The following is a 17,078-nucleotide window of genomic DNA, read 5'->3' on the forward strand; positions in this document are numbered from 1 at the left end:
GTAAAGCACAAATAGCCCATTAAGGCATCGCTGGCTTTACACTGAGGTTTTCAGGGATATATTGATCACGCATCAGAAACAGTCTAAGTCCCCTATCAATATTCCAGCGTCATTCCGCATTCTCACACAGGGACACAGACCCCTGCCACGGCAGAGGGCACAGGCAGCTCCCCAGAGGTCACCACTGCACGTGTTTCTGGGCTGCGCCGGGGACCGGAGCTGAGACCCAGGAAGGATATTCCTCCTCGTCGGTCACGTCGGCGTACTGCGCCAGGAGGGCAGCTTTCCTCTGCTTGGCTTCTTCCGACACCATCCTGGGCTTCACCACGATCTGCGCCTGCTTCTCGATTAGGGTGGCAATGGCCTGGACCTCATCTGGGAGGTGGTGCAAGACAGACAACAGGCTGTGTTAGACAACAAGCTCACCACCCCGTCTCCAGACAGCACGTGGACTAGACACCAGCATCTGCTGACTCAGAGCCCTGGGGGGCACAGGAACGCCCCGAGGGCCCATGAGAAAGGAAGGCAAGGCCATGCAGGCCAGCTCTTAGGTCTTGCGTCCACTTCAGTCCCAGCAGCCTGAGTTTAACTGTCTTGTACACAGCAGTTCCACTATATCACAATCAAATCAGCTAATCCTCCGCCTGCGGTGCGGGCACACCGGGTTCTAGTCCCAGTCGCTCCTCTTCCAGGCTAGCTCTCTGCTGTGGCCCAGGAGTGCAGTGGAGGATGGCCCAAGTGCTTGGGCGCTGCACCCGCATGGGAGACCAGGAGAAGCACCTGGCTCCTGCCATCAGATCAGCGCGGTGCACGGGCCGCAGCGCGCCGGCCATTGGAGAGTGAACCAACGGCAAAGGAAGACCTTTCTCTTTGTCTCTCTCTCTCACTGTCCACTCTGCCTGTCAAAAAAAAAAAAAAAAAAAAAAAAAAGTAAGCCTCCAAACATGCAGCTTTCTCCCCTCTAATCCCAGAAACTGAAAAAAGAGATCTGGAATGTTTAATTATGCCAAGTGAGATCCCTAGAGTCAGAACACTTTGGGGGCCGGCGCTGTGTGGCGTAGTAGGCTAAGCTTCCACCTGCGGTGTTGATATACCGCCCAGCTCCAGCCATTGCAGCCATGCGGGAAGTGACCCAGCGTGACCCAGCGGGTAGGAGCCCTCTCTTTCTCTGCCTTTGTAACTCTGTAACTCTGTAACACTTTCAAGTAAATAAATAATTTGTTTTTAAATAGATGCCACTTGGGACACCCTCATCCGAAGTCAGAGTGCTATGGTTGGAGTCCCAGCTCTGCCCCAATTCCAGCCACCATGGGAGGAAGCAGATGATGGCTCAAGTACTTGGGTTCTTACCACCAACCACGTGGGAGACCTGGAATAAGTTCCGGGCTCCCAGCTTTGGCCTGGTCCAGTCCTGGCTGTTGCAGGCATTTGGGAATTGAATCAGAGGATAGACTGATTGATATCTCTCTCTCTCTGTCTTCCAAATAAAATTAAAATAATAGAATTTTAAATACCAGTGCCTGGGCCCTAACCCAAGCATATCAAGTGATTCTATTGTCCAGACACAGCTGAGAACCAACAGTGCAGAGAGTGTTGACCAGATTCTTTCCAAACTTGGCTTTTATTATCTGAGTTTTCTGCTTTTATTTACCATCCTAACAGTGAGTACAATATTTTATTTCCCTTCTTCTTTCTTTCTTTCTTTCTTTTTTTGACAGGCAGAGTGGACAGTGAGAGAGAGAGACAGAGAGAAAGGTCTTCCTTTGCCGTTGGTTCACCCTCCAACGGCCGCCGCGGCCGGCACGCTGCGGCTGGTGCACCGCACTGATCCGAAGGCAGGAGCCAGGTGCTTCTCCTGGTCTCCCATGGGGTGCAGCGCCCAAGCACTTGGGCCATCCTCCACTGCCTTCCTGGGCCACAGCAGAGAGCTGGCTTGGAAAAGGGGCAACTGGGACAGAATCTGGCGCCCCGACCGGGACTAGAACCCGGGGTGCCGGCACCGCAAGGTGGAGGATTAGCCTAGTGAGCCGCGGTGCCGGCCCTCTACTTTATTTTTTAATTAAAAAAAATTACTTGTTACTTATTTGGGACAGAGAGAGAGTATAAAGTCCCATCTGCTGGTTCACTTCCCAAAAGCCTGCAATAACCAGGAGCCAGGAGCACAATCCAGGTCTCCCTGGGGCTGACAGAAACCCAGTTACTTGAGCCAGCGTCCCTGCCTCTCAAGGTCTGCATGGTAGAAGCTGGAGTTAGGAGCCAGAGCTGGAATCGAACCCAGACACTCTCCTGTGGGAAATGGGGGTCTTAACTGCTAGGCTGAACACCCGCTACTCTCAAAATCTCAACCATAATTTGTGCTATGAAATGAGAACATGAGGGGCCAGCGTTGTGGCATGGTGGGTAAAGCTGCTGCCTTCAGTGCTGGCATTCCATATGGGCGCTGGTTCAAGTCCCGGCTGCTCCACTTCCAATCCAGCTCTCTGCTATGGCGTGGGAAAGCAGAAGAGGATGGTCCAAGTCCTTGGACCCCTGCACCCAAATGGGAGACCCGAAAGATGCTCCTGGCTCCTGGCTTCAGATCAGCGCAGCTCCAGCCATTGTGGCCATTTGGGGAGTGAACCAGCAGATGGAAGACCCCTCCCCACCACTCTACCTTTCAAATAAATAAACCTTAAAAAAAATTAAAAATAATAAAAAAGAAATGAGAACATGAAAAAGGCGGGAGAGGATCTCTCCAAGATACCCTCCTCTTTATGCTTTCCTTATTTTTCTCATTTTTAAAGCATTTTAAAAATTATTTCCTTTGGGCCGGTGCCACGGCTCACTTGGCTAATCCTCCGCCTGCGGTGCCGGCACCCTGGGTTCTAGTCCCAGTTAGGGCACCGGATTCTGTCCCGGTTGCCCCTCTTCCAGGCCAGCTCTCTGCGATGGCCCGGGAGTGCAGTGGAGAATGGCCCAAGTGCTTGGGCCCTGCACCCGCATGGGAGATCAGGAGGACGCACCTGGCTCCTGGCTTCAGATCAGCGCAGCGCACCGGCCATTTTGGGGGGTGAACCAATGGCAAAGGAAGACCTTTCTCTCTGTCTCTCTCTCACTGTCTAACTCTGCCTGTCAAAAAAAATATATTTCCTTTAACTTCTTCTATAATCCTCCTAGTAATATTCAAGATGTTTTATCTTAGTAACCACAGATTTTTTTTAACTAAAAAAATTTTTTTAAGTTTTTTTTTTTTTTTATTTGAAAGGCACAGTTACAGAGAGACAGAGAGGATGAGAGAGAGGTCTTCCATCCACTGGTTCACTCCCCCAATGGCCACAACAGCTAGCACTGGGCCAGACTGAAGCCAGAAGCCAGGAGATTCTTCTGGGTCTCCCACATGGGTGCAGGGGCCCCAGCACTTGGGCCTTCTTCCACTGCTCTCCTAGGCCATAGCAGAGAGCTGGATAAGAAGTGGAGCAGCTGGGACCCACATGGGTGCCAGCACTGCAGGTGGAAACTTCACCTGCCATGCTACAACACTGGCCCCTCGCTATTTTAACAGATACAAAAAAACCTGTGCATATTTTAGGGGATACCATATAATGTTTTTATATTGTATAATCTCCATCAGGGTTAATATATCTATTTCCTCAAGCATTCAACTTTTCTTTTTTATGAAAACATTACAAAATCACAGCTTTTGAAAAATAAGTATCATTTATAATGTATGCTTAGTCAACAAAAACCTGTGGAATATGAAAATAAAAGAAAAGTGGGGGAGAATAGTTGGCCTTATACTCACAGCTACAGAGCAAATTCACTGGTGGCACAGCCAAGAGGACGAGGAGGAAAAGGACGAACCACAAGGTTACTCTGGTTAACTGAAGGGGAAATCAATGTTCACACAGAGCTAGAGCCCACTTGCAGGCCTGGGCCAGTGTAGACTCCACACAGAGCTAGAGCCCACTTGCAGGCCTGGGCCAGTGTAGACTCCACCGGGAGGGGCATCTGGAGTGATAGTGAAGGTATACTTAGGACACCCGCACCCCACACTGGAGTGCCTGGGTTCAAGTCCCGGCATCAGAACTGATTCCGGTTTTCTGCTGAGGTGCACCCTGGGCGTCAGCAGGTGACGGCTCAAGTCCTGAGGTCCCTGCTGCGCACCTGGGAGTTCCAGATGGAGTTCCTGGCTCCCGGCTTCAAGCTGGCCCAGCCCAGCTGCTGCGGGCATTTGGGGAGTGAACGAGCACGTGGAGGATCTCTGTTGTCTCACTCTGCTTTCCAAATTAAGAAAAATAAATATCACTTTAAATTAGATCAAGAAAAATGAGGATCCAAGGAAGGAAATGAACAACTGTCTCCCTAACAGCTGTGCTGACGAGGCTTTGGGAAAAGGCCCTGGCGGCTACCCATCTGAGTTCCAACTCTACCTTCTTTTTCCACTTTGCTGACAACGCTTTGAGACTCCGACCATCGTTCCACAATTTCCTTGCAGACATCAAGAAGAGAATCTTCTTCCTAGTTGGAAAAGTAGGCCAATTAATCTCCTGAAAGAACTTTCAAAACCAGTAGCAACATGGGGCCACCACTGTGGCGCAATGGGTTAAGCTGCTGCACGGGACACTGGTATCCCATACCCGAGCAATGGGTCCAGTCCCAGCTGCTCCACTTCTGACCCGGCTCCCACTAAAGCTCCTGGGAGGGCAGTGGAGGATGGCCCCAGTGCTGGGGCCCTGTCACCCATATGAGAAACGAGGGTAGGAGTTCCCGGCTCCTGGCTGTCACCTGGCCCAGCCCTGGCTGTTGTGACCATTTGGAAAGTAAACCCGTGGATGGAAGGTTCACATCTCTCTCTCCCTCTCCCTTTCTCTCTCTCTCCCTCTCCCTTTCTCTCTCTCTCTCTCTGCCTCTTCCCTCTCTCTCTCTGTTGCTCTTTCAAATAAGTACATAAATCTTTAAAAAAAAAAAAAAAAAGGCAACCGAACAAAAGTCCATGGACAGGGCACAGCTGTCCTGAAGATGAGAAGAAATCATGGGGAAGGCCTTGAAGCCGCAGAATGGAGATGGTGCCTCTTCCGAGTACAGAAACCACCCCCAGCCCCAGCCCCAGAACCCACACCTCCTGCCCAGCTCCAGGGGCAGATTCCCAGCCGCTCTGGGTAATCCCACTTACGGTGAATTCAAGATCTATGAGCAACTCAACTTTCTGAGCTTCATAACATTCCAGGATTTAGTGAGGATACAGGAAAACATATAAAGTGTCTACCCTTCCTGACAAAGAAAAGGCATCCAAAAATACAGGCCCGTGCTGTACTGTAGTAGGTAAAGTCTGCGACACCAGTATCCTCCATGGGAGTCGGCTCGTGTCAGCCTGAGCCAGACCCAGCAGACGTCTGTCCAGGGAGCAAACCAGCAGACGAAGAGCTCTGTCTCACCCGCTCCTTGCTCTGACTTTCAGGCAAACAAATGATCTTTTTTTTTTTTTGATGGGCATTTCTTTCCATCTTTGTTAGGCTGTCTTGACCCCCTTCACATTCTACCCCTCAGGACAGGCTGTCAGGTTCACATCTGGGGCCAGTGCCGAAGGGTAGTGGGTTAAACCACCACTTGTAACATGGGCATCCCGTATGGGAGCACTGGTTCCAGTTCCAGCTGCTCTGCTTCCAACCCAGTTCCAGCCCAGCCATTGCAGACATCCGGGGAATGAACTAGTGGATGGAAGATCTCTCTCTACCTCTCCTTCTTCTCTGTCACCTGGCCTTTCAAAAAAAAAAAAAAAAAATATATATATATATATATATATATGTATATAAGAATTCACATTAAGCACATACCATGCGCCAGGAACTGTTGTAAAAACTTTATATGTGTGCTCTTAATTCTTAAAGCAATCCCACGAAGTACCGTGTTACTACTCTAGTCATAAGCGAGGAAACCAAAGCACACAGGCTAAGTGACTTGCCCAGGTCACACAATGAGGATGGTCTAAACAGGCAGCCGGGCCCCAAGCCCGTGTTCTTAGCCGTCGCACCAGCTCCTGAAGAAAAGGGGTGAGTCACAGCATGGACTCTGGGTAGCTGCCGTTATTCCGCACTCATCACGGGACTCCCTCCTCCACCCTGCGCAGCTTTAGCCTATGTGCTGACACAGGACGTCTCTGGTCCAGAATACCAACAATTCACGGCCACCACCCTGTCCCTCCCCACAGCAAGAGAAGCAAAAGAAGAAGAAAAAAGGACTAGGGGCTGGCACTGTGGCACAGAGGGCTAAGCTTCCACCTGCAGTGCCGGCATCCCATTTGGGCACCAGTTCAAGTCCCAGCTGCTCCTTTCTGATCCAGCTCTCTGCTATGGCCTGGGAAAGCAGCAGAAGATGGCCTAAGTAATTGGACCCCGGTACCCAAGTGGGAGACCCGGAAGAAGCTCTAGGCTCTTGGCTTCAGATCAGCGCAGCTCCGGCGGTTGTGGCCAATTTGGGAGTGAACTAGCAGATGGAAGACTTCTCTCTCTCCCTTTCTCTGCCTCTCCTTCTCTCTCTGTGTAACGCTTTCAAATAAATAAATAAATAAATAAATATTTTTTTTAAGCAGTCTTTGAGTTACGTCCAGTGTACACCATATCCACTGGCCCTTTGTTCGGGAAAGATGCTGCTCAGCGGTTTTCGAGGACAGGACCTGTGCCTCACCATTTCATTCCTGGCCAGTTCTTCCCAGAGTCCATTTGTAAACAGAAGGGGTTGGGGAAACCATTAGAAAATTAAACACAGCATGCACATAGGATCGGGGGGAGGGATTCATCCTTTAAAATGACATCATCTCGGGGCCGGCACTGTGGCACAGTGGGTTAAGGCCCTAGCCTGCGGCACCAGCATCCCATATGAGCACCAGTTCTAGTCCCGGCTGCTCCTCTTCCAATCTAGCTCTCTACTATAACCTGGGAAAGCAGTGGAAGATGGCCCAAGTCCTTGGGCCCCTGCACCTGTGTGGGAAACCAGGAAGAAGCTCCTGACTCCTGGCTATAGGTAGGTGTAGCTCTGGCTGCTGTGGCCATCTAGGGAGTGAACAGCAGATGGAAGACCTCTCTCTCTCTGTCTCTACCTCTCTCTGTAACTCTTTCAAATAAATAAAGTAAATCTTAAAAATAAATAAATAAATTACTGCCTCTTCCACCATGAAAGTAGCAGGAGTCAAGGCAAACTCGTGCGTCTCTTTAGCAGATACACAGCTGAAGGAATGACACTATGAATAGCACCGGTCAAGGAGCTGGTACCAAGGAGCACTGAAGCTGTTTTGTTTTATTTATTTAAAGATTCATTTATTTATCTGAAAGGCAGAGCTACAGAGAGGCAGAGGCAGAGAGAGAGAGAGGTCTTCCATCCACTGGTTCACTCCCCAGATGGCCACAGCAGCCGGAGCTACGCGGATCCAAAGCCAGGATCCAGGAGCTTCTTCCAAGTCTCTCATGCAGGTGCAGGGGCCCAAGGACCTGGGCCATCTTCTACTGCTTTCCCAGGCCGCAGCAGAGAGCTGGATCGGAAGAGGAGCAGCTGGGACTAGAACTGGCGCCTATATGGGATGCTAGCACTGCAGGAGGCGGCTTTACCCACTAAGCCACAGTGCCAGCCCCTGAAGCTATTTTAACAACTCCTTCATGGAGTCTTGAGAAACTTCCCAGCTGGAAAATCAAAAATAACTTAAATAGCTTGGTTCTGACTTTTTCCCCTTGTTATTTGAAATGTCAGCGTTCAAGGAAAGAATTTACTCCATTGTGTGTATTTCCACAGGCTTTCCACACTGCCTCACAAGCTTCATTGAAACTGTCCCACCTACAGGTGAGAGCAGGCTCTGGACGCTCCACTCCGAGGGTGCTTGCCAGACAGATCTGGGACAGCTGCACCGGTGTCGTGTTTCAGTCATGTGCCCAACCCATGAACCGTGCTTCCACCGAGGGTAAGTGACTCGGTCCTAGCGCATGCCCCCTCCCTCTGCAAAATACACTGGGATTTGAGAAGATTTTTTTCTGGGGCTGGGCATTTGCCCTAGTGGCTAAGATGTCCCCAACTCACATGGACCTGGAATTAATACCCACCTGGTTTTTTTTTTTTTTTTTTTTTTTTTGACAGGCAGAGTGGACAGTGAGAGAGAGAGAAAGGTCTTCCTTTGCCGTTGGTTCACCCTCCAATGGCTGCCGCACTGATCCGATGGCAGGAGCCAGATACTTATCCTGGTCTCCCTTGGGGTGCAGGGCCCAAGCACTTGGGCCATCCTCCACTGCACTCCCTGGCCACAGCAGAGAGCTGGCCTGGAAGAGAGGCAACCGGGACAGAATCCGGCGCCCCAACCGGGACTAGAACCCAGTGTGCCAGCACCGCTAGGTGGAGGATTAGCCTAGTGAGCCCTGGCGCAGGCCACCCACCTGGCTCTTCACTCCAGCTTCCTGCTGGTGCACAGCAGGTGATGGCTCAGGTAGTTGGGTCCCTGCCAGCTACGTGGGAGACTCGGGTGGAGCTCCTGGCTTCGGCCTGGCCCAGCTGCAGCCACTGCAGCCATCTGGGGAGTGAACCAGCAGATGGAAGCCATCTCCCTCCCTCCCTCCCTCCCTCCCTCCCTCTCTCTCTTTCTCTCTCTCTGTGTCACTCTCTCTGCTTCAAATAAATAATAAACCTTTAAAAGACAAAAACCTAGTTTTAAGGCCTACCAAAGAGGACCCAAAAGTATTTTGAATATATAGGGATATATACCTTGTAGGGAAAAGTGTATGGCAGAAAACACTTTAAAAAATTGTTTTTTCAAATGTATCGGTGTTACGGGCCCAGGCACTTGGGCCATATTCCATTGCTTTCCTAGGTGCACTAGCAGGGAGTGGATCTGAAGTGCAAAAGCCAGGACTCGAACCCGCACTCACGTGAGATGCCAGTGTCCCCGGCAGCAGCTTAGCTTGCTGGGCCACAATGCCAGCTTGAAAACAGGTTCTGAGGACAACCAATGAGCCCGTTCTCCAGCCTGTCACTTCCTACATGAGAGGATAAAACCTTTGACAGGTAGACGGCTCTCACAGTAGCAGTCTGGTTTCCAGGAGCTTCTGTAAACCACCAGGGCAGAAACAGCTCTGGCTGCCCCAGTTATTTCGTGATGACCTAAGCAAATTTAATTTTGGAGCTTGTCATTACAAGGAAACAATGTGCTGGGCAGCTACAAGCGGTACTTGTCACCAGTCTAATCCGGAATAACCCATCTAAAATGTGCGTGTGTGTTGGGGGGTGGGAGACCGGGTGATGAAGGCAGCAAAGATCAGGCTGGAAAAGCCACACTTTGGTGACTTACTGCACAAAGCAAGCTTAAAAGTACACACTCGGAACTCTCGAATCCGCTTCGAAGAGGCCAAGAACCCAGTTTATCTTTTTTAAAGCTCTGATCTCTCTTCTTCTTTCCCCTAACAATCCCTCCCCAGCGTTGTTTCTGCATTTGCTAAATACAGTAAAAGATGGAGAACATTTGCTTCAGTCCGGCTTGGGCATGAAACACCTCTGCCATCAACCTATCTTTTTTGGACCCTGGCTCCGAAATAGACCCGAGAGGGTATTGCTACAGGCTTTTGGCATGGGACGGTGCCTGCTAACGGGCACAGACATCCCAGAAGCGTTTTATTCCCCACACTGCACACTAAGCGGACAGAAATGGAAGCGGTCGGGAGACGTCTGTGGATAAACTCCCATTTAGGTATTTCAACGCCTTCAGAACACTAGGTCAGCTTACCCGCAGGCATCCAGGAGGACCCTATCCTCAACAATAAGGCAGACCCACTCCTCTCTATGCACCTGCAACCCCTCTCCCTTGCGGCCCAGAACTCAAGAGAAGGAGTACACCTGGTCCAGGTGCGACCACGAAGCTTCCGGGACCCCCGGCAGAGGAAGGGGGATGCACAAACAGCGCTCTTGAGATGCAAGGCCCGAGGCTAAAAGAACGTGCCCGGGCTACCCACCAGGAAAGCAGACAGGATCCCCTGCAGAGCGTCAAGCTTCTCCTCCTCCTCCTCCTCCTGCAAGACACCAAGGATGTAAGCGCCATACACGGCCTGGTCCACTCCCAGCGCCTCCAACCGTCCGTCTAGCCACGATCCAAAGCCGCCGCCCCCGCCTCCGCCATCGTCTTTGCGGGAGGCTGCCGCGCCGACTCCGCTGGGCGCCGCCATCTTGGGGTCAGGGTCCTGCCAGCCCCCGGGACGCCTACCGCAGTGCCTGACGGGCCGCGCCGCGGGCGCACTGCGCATGCCCGTGGAGGGAGCGGCTGCTCCGGCGCGCGGGGCGGGAGCCGCTGCGGCCCGAGGTGGCGCGGGGGGTGGGCTGCGTCGCAGTCATGTGACCTCGCCCGGCGCCCTGGCAAGGTGAGCAAACCTAACAGACCCTGTTCACGGTTGGGGACGTTCAGAGGGGCTGCGACCCTGGAACGCCGAGTCCGGCGCCTCGCTCTTCTCTCGGCGCTGCCCGCCCGCGGGCGCCCGCGCGGGTCTTAGCCGGGGACCGCCGGCTTCTGCTCGCGGGAGCCGCCGTCCCTAAAATCGCCAGCTCCGGAGACCCTTCCCGGCGCCCTGCACGCGGCCGGCGAGCCGCGGACGCTGGTCTGCACTGCCGCCGTGCCCTTCGCAGGACCCGACGTAGCAGGCGCTCGGTAAATGGCTCGCTGTAGTCAACGCTTGCCCGGGGGCGCCTGCTCCACCCTGTGCCTGTCGTGCAGCGAGTGGTGTAGTCCTCCCCACAGCCGCGGGAGGAAACGCTTCCACTGGCCGCCTTTTTCAAACGAGAGAACTGAGACGCAGAGGTAGACAGCCGGGGCCCGAGCTGGGCGGACGGGGCCTCGGCTGCCCGAGCCGGAGCGGAGGCCGGCGGGGCCCTGGCCTGCCTCCTTCCTTCACCAGATGTGCATTGAGTTCCCACAGCGAGGCTTTCTCGCCAGGTACTAAAATTAGCGAGAACGAAGGGCGAAACCCCGTGTCCTCAGGGGATCTTCAGTCCGGTGGGAACAGACAGGTTCAGACAAATGGTGACAGCGTGGCGAGGTCGGGATGCACAAATGTGGAAACACAAGGACGGTGTGGCCGCCGTGTGCCCGAGTTAGCCTGTGCCACCAGTCCAGAGGCCCCAGGAGTCGCCGCTGTTTCTCTCGCTGCTAAGCCACGGCTGTCTTGCCTCCCTCACGGCTCAGGGTCGTGGTTGGGGGTCAGCAGAGGCCACAAACCTGGAAAGTGCCACATTTTTCCCCCTGCCTTTTTAAAGAAACACAGACTCACAGGAAGTTTCAAAAATAGTCCAGAAGCCTGCACCTGCTTCCCCCAGTAGTGACGTCTTACGCAGCTGCAGTGTGATGTCAAGGTCCATGCAGCACCCAGAGGTGGCTCTGAGGCCTCATCAGGCTTCTCCCAAAAGTGAGCCCAGGCTCTCCAGACCAAGAGTGCCCTCACTGGCTGTTTTACTACCAAAGTAACAGTTGCTCAAGGTTAAAAAAAAAAAAATTCATACGAATAGACAGATGACAAACCTTACAGGAAAAAATCACAATGGCTTTTTACACTGTGGAACGTTGCTCAGTCACATGAATCGTTTTTAAGATACAGAAGTTAAAAGTGCAGTGAAATACCGCATTTTCTTCTCAGATCAGGAAGGCTGATAGTATACTGTTGGCCTGTGACTGGGTGACGGGCACTGGGAAGTGTTGGTGAGGGAAGGTAGGCTCTTTTGGAGGATTATGTGAGAAAGACCCAGCGTTGGGGCCGGCGCTGTGGCGTAGTGGGTAGAGCTGCTGCCTGTACTGCAGGCATCCCATGTGGGTGCCAGTTTGGGTGCCGGCTGCTCCATTTCCCATCCAGCTCTCTGCTGTAGCCTGGGAAAGCAGTAGAGGATGGCCCAAGTCCTTGGGCCCCTGCACCACCCACGTGGGAGACCCAGAGGAAGCTCCTGGCTTCAGATCTGGGCAGTTCCGGCCATTGCTGTTGTGGCCACCTGGGGAGTGAACCAGCAAATGGAAGGTACCTCTCTCTCTCTCTACCTTTCCTTCTCTCTCTGTAACTCACTTTCAAGTAAATAAATAGATCTTTAAAAAAAAAAAAAAAAGACCCAGCGTTTCTCCTGGATCTATCATAAGCCATGCATGGGCGCAGAATGACATATTTAGAGGATGCTCATTGCTATAATGCTTTTTGTAGTAAAAGGACAGAAATGGGCTGCATTCTGTATGTAGGAGACTGGTTCCGAAGGCCTCCTGTGACCATACAAAGAAATACTGTGGGCCGCCGCCATGGCTCAATAGGCTAATCCTCCACCTGCGGCGCCGGCACCCTGGGTTCTAGTCCCGGTCGGGGCGCCAGATTCTGTCCTGGTTGCCCCTCTTCCAGGCCAGCTCTCTGCTGTGGCCCGGGAGTGCAGTGGAAGATGACCCAGGTGCTTGGGTTCTGCACCCCATGGGAGACCAGGAGAAGTACCTGGCTCCTGCCATCGGATCAGCGGGGTGCGCTGGCCACGGCGGCCATTGGAGGGTGTCTCTCTCACTGTCCACTCTGCCTGTCAAAAAAAAAGAAAAAGAAAGAAATACTGTGTAGCTTTAAAAATGAATGAGGAGGCTGTTTATGTCTTGACATGTAACAAAATGCAAGATATATTGTTAACAAAAGAAAAGTGAATCTTAGGGCAGTGTAGTGTTTGCTACCTTTGGTTTGAAAAGAAGGTGGAGTGGGGGCCAGCAGGGTGGTTAGCAGTGTGGGCGCTGATTCGAGTCCTGGCTGTTCCACTTCCAGTCTAGCTCCCTGAACCTGGGAGAAGCAGTGGAAGATGATCCAAGTACCTGGGCCCCTGCACCCATGTGGGAGACCCGGATGAAACTCCTGAACTGCTGGCTCTGTCACGGCACAGTCCTGGCCATTGCAGCCATTTGGGGAGTGAACCAGTGGATGGAAGAGCTCTCTGTCTTGCCCTCTCTCTAACTCTGCCTTTCAAATAAATAAATAAATCTTAAAAAAAAAAAAAAATGGGCTCAGGGGACACAGACTTGCAGGAGCAGAGACGGTGTCAGGGAGGTGGGAGGGCTGTCAACTGAGGATGCTCAGGCCAGTGTTGAGCTGTTTGTTGAATGTATTTACCGTGCGTCTTTTTTTTTTTTTTTTTTTTTTTTTTTTTTTTTTTTTTTTTTTTAGTAAAACCATATTTTCTTCCTTCCCCAGAAGTAGCCACTATGCCTGAGTGTGATGCTGACCTTTCTTTCTCTTGGGTATGCTTAAAGATGGTGCATGTGACCTCACGTGTAGGACTTCCTGCACTAAGTGGATACGTCCCGCACAGTGTATTACATTGTTTGTCACGTGCCTGCCATTCTGCAGGGTGCTTTCTTCACTTGAGACGGTTTACAATATTCACTCTTAGTTCTTCCCTTAAACCACTGGGCACCGCTCCCTTGCTTCCCTAGACAACAGCTCGTCTGTTTCTTTTGCTATTTCTCAATTTTCCATTCTGTGCTTCAGTATCTCTTTGCCCACCTGTGGGAAGGTTTCTCTCTAACAGTGAAGAGCAAGCATACTTCTGCCACACAGGCTTAGCAGTAAAAATGTTTCCAAAGGGAGAGTGTTTGGCTCAAGGGTTGAGACACTACTTGGAAAACAGCTGCGTCCCACAGCAGAGGGCCTGAGTTCATGTCCCGGCTCTGCTTCGAATTTCAGCTTCCTGCTGATACACTCCTTGGAGGCAGCAAGTGGTAGTGCAGGTAGGTAGGTCCCTGCCACCAACATGGTTCCTGGCTCCCAGCTGCAGCCTGGCCTTGAGTCGACCTGGGTGGCAGGAGACCCATCACTGCCGTCTCCCAGGGTGCCCATTAACAGGAAGCTGGATCAGAAACTGAGGGAGGACTTAAACCAGGGGATGCTCCTGGCTCTTGACTGGCCATTTGAGGAGTGAACCAGCAGATGGACTATCTCTCTCATGCTGTCTCTCTGTAAACTCTGTCTTTCAAATAAAAATAAGTATTTTTTGAGGTTCTTTTTTTATTTTTTATTTAGTAAATATAAATTTCCAAAGTACAGTTAATGGATTACAATGGCTTCCCCCACACACAATTTCCCTCCCACTCACATCCCTCCCATCTCCCGCTCCCTCTCCCATTCCATTCACATCAAGATTCATTTTCAATTATCTTTATATACAGAAGATCGATTTAGTATATAATAAGTAAAGATTTCATCAGTTTGCACCCACACAGAAACACAAAGTGTAAAATACTGTTTCAGTACTAGTTATAGCATTACTTCACATTGGACAACGCACTAAGGACAGATCCCACACGAGAAGTAAGTACACAGTGACTCCTGTTGTTGACTTAACAGTGTGACACTCTTGTTTATGGCATCAGTAATCTCCCTAGGCTCTAGTCATGAGTTGCCAAGGCTATGGAAGCCTTTTGAGTTCGCTGACTTCGATCTTATTCCTACAGAGTCATAGTCAAAGTGGAAGTTCTCTCCTCCCTTCAGAGAAAGGTACCTCCTTCTTTGATGGCCCCATTCTTTCCACTGGGATCTCACTCACAGAGATCTTCCATTTAGGTCTTCCCCCCCGCCCAGGGTGTCTTGGCTTTCCATGCCTAAAATACTCTCATGGGCTCTTCAGCCAGATCTGAATGCCTTAAGGGCTGATTCTGAGGCCAGAGTGCTATTTAGGACATCTGCCATTCTATGAGTCTGCTGTGTATCCCACTTCCCATGTTGGATCGTTCTCTCCCTTTTTGATTCTATCAGCTAGTATTAGCAGACACTAGTCTTGTTTGTGTGATCCCTTTGACTCTTAGACTTATCAGTGTGATCAATTGTGAACTGAAATTGATCACTTGGACTAGTGAGATGGCATTGGTACATGCCACCTTGATGGGATTGTATTGGGATCCCCTGGCATGATTCTAACTCCACCTTTTGGGGCAAGTCCGATTGAGCATGTCCCAAGTTGTACATCTCCTCCCTCACTTATTCCCACTCTTATATTTAACAGGGATCACTTTTCAGTTAAAATAAGTATTTTTTAAATAAAATAATTCATAATCCTACCACCCAGAAATAAACACTAATTTTTTAAAAAAATATATTTATTTGAAAGGCAGAGTTAGAGGAAAGGAAAGGCAGAAAGATCTTCCACCTGGTGGTTTGCACCTCAAATGGCTGCAGTGGGCAGGGCTGAGCCAGGCTGAGGCCAGGAGCCTGCAACTCCATCCAGGTCTCCCACATGGGTGTCAGAAGTTCAAGCACATGTGCCATCTGCTGCTACTTTTTTTAGTGGCAGTCATGTGAGTGTTACTCTTTTTTTTTTGTTTGTTTGTTTTATTTATTTGAAAGGCAGAGTTACAGAGAGGCAGAGGCAGGCAGAGAGAGAGAGGTCTTCCATCTGCTGGTTCACTCCCCAGTTGGCCTCAACGGCCAGACCTGTGCTGATCTGAAGCCAGGAGCCAGGAGCTTCTTCTGTGTCTCCTGCATGGGTGCAGGGGCCCAAGGACTTGGGCCATCTTCTACTGCTCTCCCAGGCCACAGCAGAGAGCTGGATGGGAAGTGGAGCAGCTGGAACTTGAACCAGCACCCATATGGGATGCTGGCACTGCAGGTGATGGCTTTACCCACTACGTCATAGCACTGGCCCCATGTTACTCTTTTTTTTTTTTTTTTTTTTTTTTTTTGACAGGCAGAGTGGACAGTGAGAGAGAGACAGAGAGAAAGGTCTTCCTTTTGCCGTTGGTTCACCCTTCAACAGCGCGCCCGGCGCACCGCACTGATCCAAAGGCAGGAGCCAGGTGCTTCTCCTGGTCTCCCATGGGGTGCAGGGCCCAAGCACTTGGGCCATCCTCCACTGCCTTCCCAGGCCACAGCATAGAGCTGGACAGGAAGAGGGGCAACCGGGAAAGAATCCGGTGCCCCGACCAGGACTAGAACCCGGTGTGCCAGCACCGCTAGGTGGAGGATTAGCCTATTGAGCCGTGGCGCCGGCCCCATGTTACTCTGTTTTTAAAATCTACAGATTATACATGATGAACCTAGATAGTTGCTTTTCAATCCTGTGTACCAAAATTTTATTGAAATTGGGCCAGTAAATTTCTGTTTCCCCTGATGTTTATTGGTTATTCTTGCAAACTAATCAGAAGTTACTGCATTTTGTATTTTTCAGAAAAGGATATGAAACCATGTTTGGAAGATTTTTTTAAATTTAGAAAAATTCTGTTTCTTACATTTGTAAATGTTTTTGAAAATGGCACCATGCCATTATTAGCAACAAAGTCACAGGTCAAAATATTTCCAAACATCTGTCTTCAAAATGCGCTCCCTCCTGGCAGTAGTTTCTCTTTAAAGTGGTGATTTTCCTCACCCCTGCCCCTGGCCAGCTGTCTCTCAGCACTGATTGGACTTTTCCTGAACTTGAGCAGTTGTACCTGGAATGTGCAGTTGTATGTGAATCACTAGAAATATTTGTGATTGGGCCGGCATTCTGGCGTAACGGGTTAAGCTGCCACCTGCAAGCTGGCTTTCCATATAGGTGCCAATTCATGTCCTGGTTGCTCCCCTTCAATCCAGCTCCCTGCTAATGTGACTGGGAAAGCAGTGGAGGATGACCCAACTACTTGGGCCTCTGTTACCCACCTGAGAGACCCAGATGAAGCTTCTGGTTCTTGGCTTCAGCCTGGCCCAACCCTGGCCATTGGAGCCATTTGGGGAGTGAACCAGTAGATGGAAGAACAGTCAATCTCTCTCTCTAACTCTGCCTTTCAAATAAATAAACCTTTTTTTTTTTTTTAGGAAAGAAATACTGTGATTCGTAAAATAAATAAATAAATAAAGATTATTTATTTGAGAGGCAGTTACAGAGAGAGAATATTTGTGATTGTAATCTCACTTCTTCATGGGAATCTTGTTAAATCATTTGTCCCTCTCATCCCTTTGGGGGATTGGAAGATTACATCCAGGGGACATAACCAGTAAATCCATTTATCTACCTGTGTAAACCACGGGACCACTAAAGTAAACACCTACAACCTCTTCTGAGGCAAAGCTCCCCACCCCTCCCCCACACACCTCAGCTACCTCACACAACCC

General features: G+C 50.6%; 2 protein-coding genes across 30 annotated transcripts in view; one reads left to right on the forward strand and one right to left on the reverse strand.

The window, feature by feature from the left end:
* The window catches only part of CCDC43 (coiled-coil domain containing 43), a 42,014-nt gene extending 31,836 nt beyond the window's left edge, over positions 1-10,178 (reverse strand). For 2 of the 3 annotated variants that reach the window (XR_016223573.1, XM_089316919.1), the window contains exons 1-2: positions 9,960-10,178; positions 4,410-4,497 (exon numbers count right to left, since the gene is read on the reverse strand). Coding sequence is in view for 2 of the 3 variants with exons in the window: in XM_089316919.1 (XP_089173045.1) it covers positions 4,410-4,497; positions 9,960-10,169 (298 nt within the window). In the remaining variant the exon portion in view is untranslated. Of the gene's footprint in view, positions 1-239; positions 376-4,409; positions 4,498-9,959 lie in introns of all 3 variants that reach the window. The other variant, XM_002719447.6, reaches the window with a different exon arrangement.
* A 42-nt stretch (positions 10,179-10,220) lies between these two features.
* Positions 10,221-17,078, forward strand: part of DBF4B (DBF4B-CDC7 kinase regulatory subunit) — a 46,846-nt gene continuing 39,988 nt past the window's right edge. For 18 of the 27 annotated variants that reach the window (XR_016223564.1, XR_016223572.1, XR_016223566.1 and 15 more), the window contains exon 1: positions 10,228-10,361. The gene's annotated coding sequence lies outside the window, so the exon portion shown is untranslated. Of the gene's footprint in view, positions 10,362-17,078 lie in introns of all 27 variants that reach the window. The other 9 variants (XM_089316908.1, XM_089316904.1, XM_051825786.3 and 6 more) reach the window with 5 other exon arrangements.

Source organism: Oryctolagus cuniculus, chromosome 17 (genome assembly GCF_051225735.1).
Source record: "Oryctolagus cuniculus isolate XC-2025 breed Fujian yellow rabbit chromosome 17, ASM5122573v1, whole genome shotgun sequence".
Lineage (NCBI taxonomy): Eukaryota > Metazoa > Chordata > Mammalia > Lagomorpha > Leporidae > Oryctolagus > Oryctolagus cuniculus.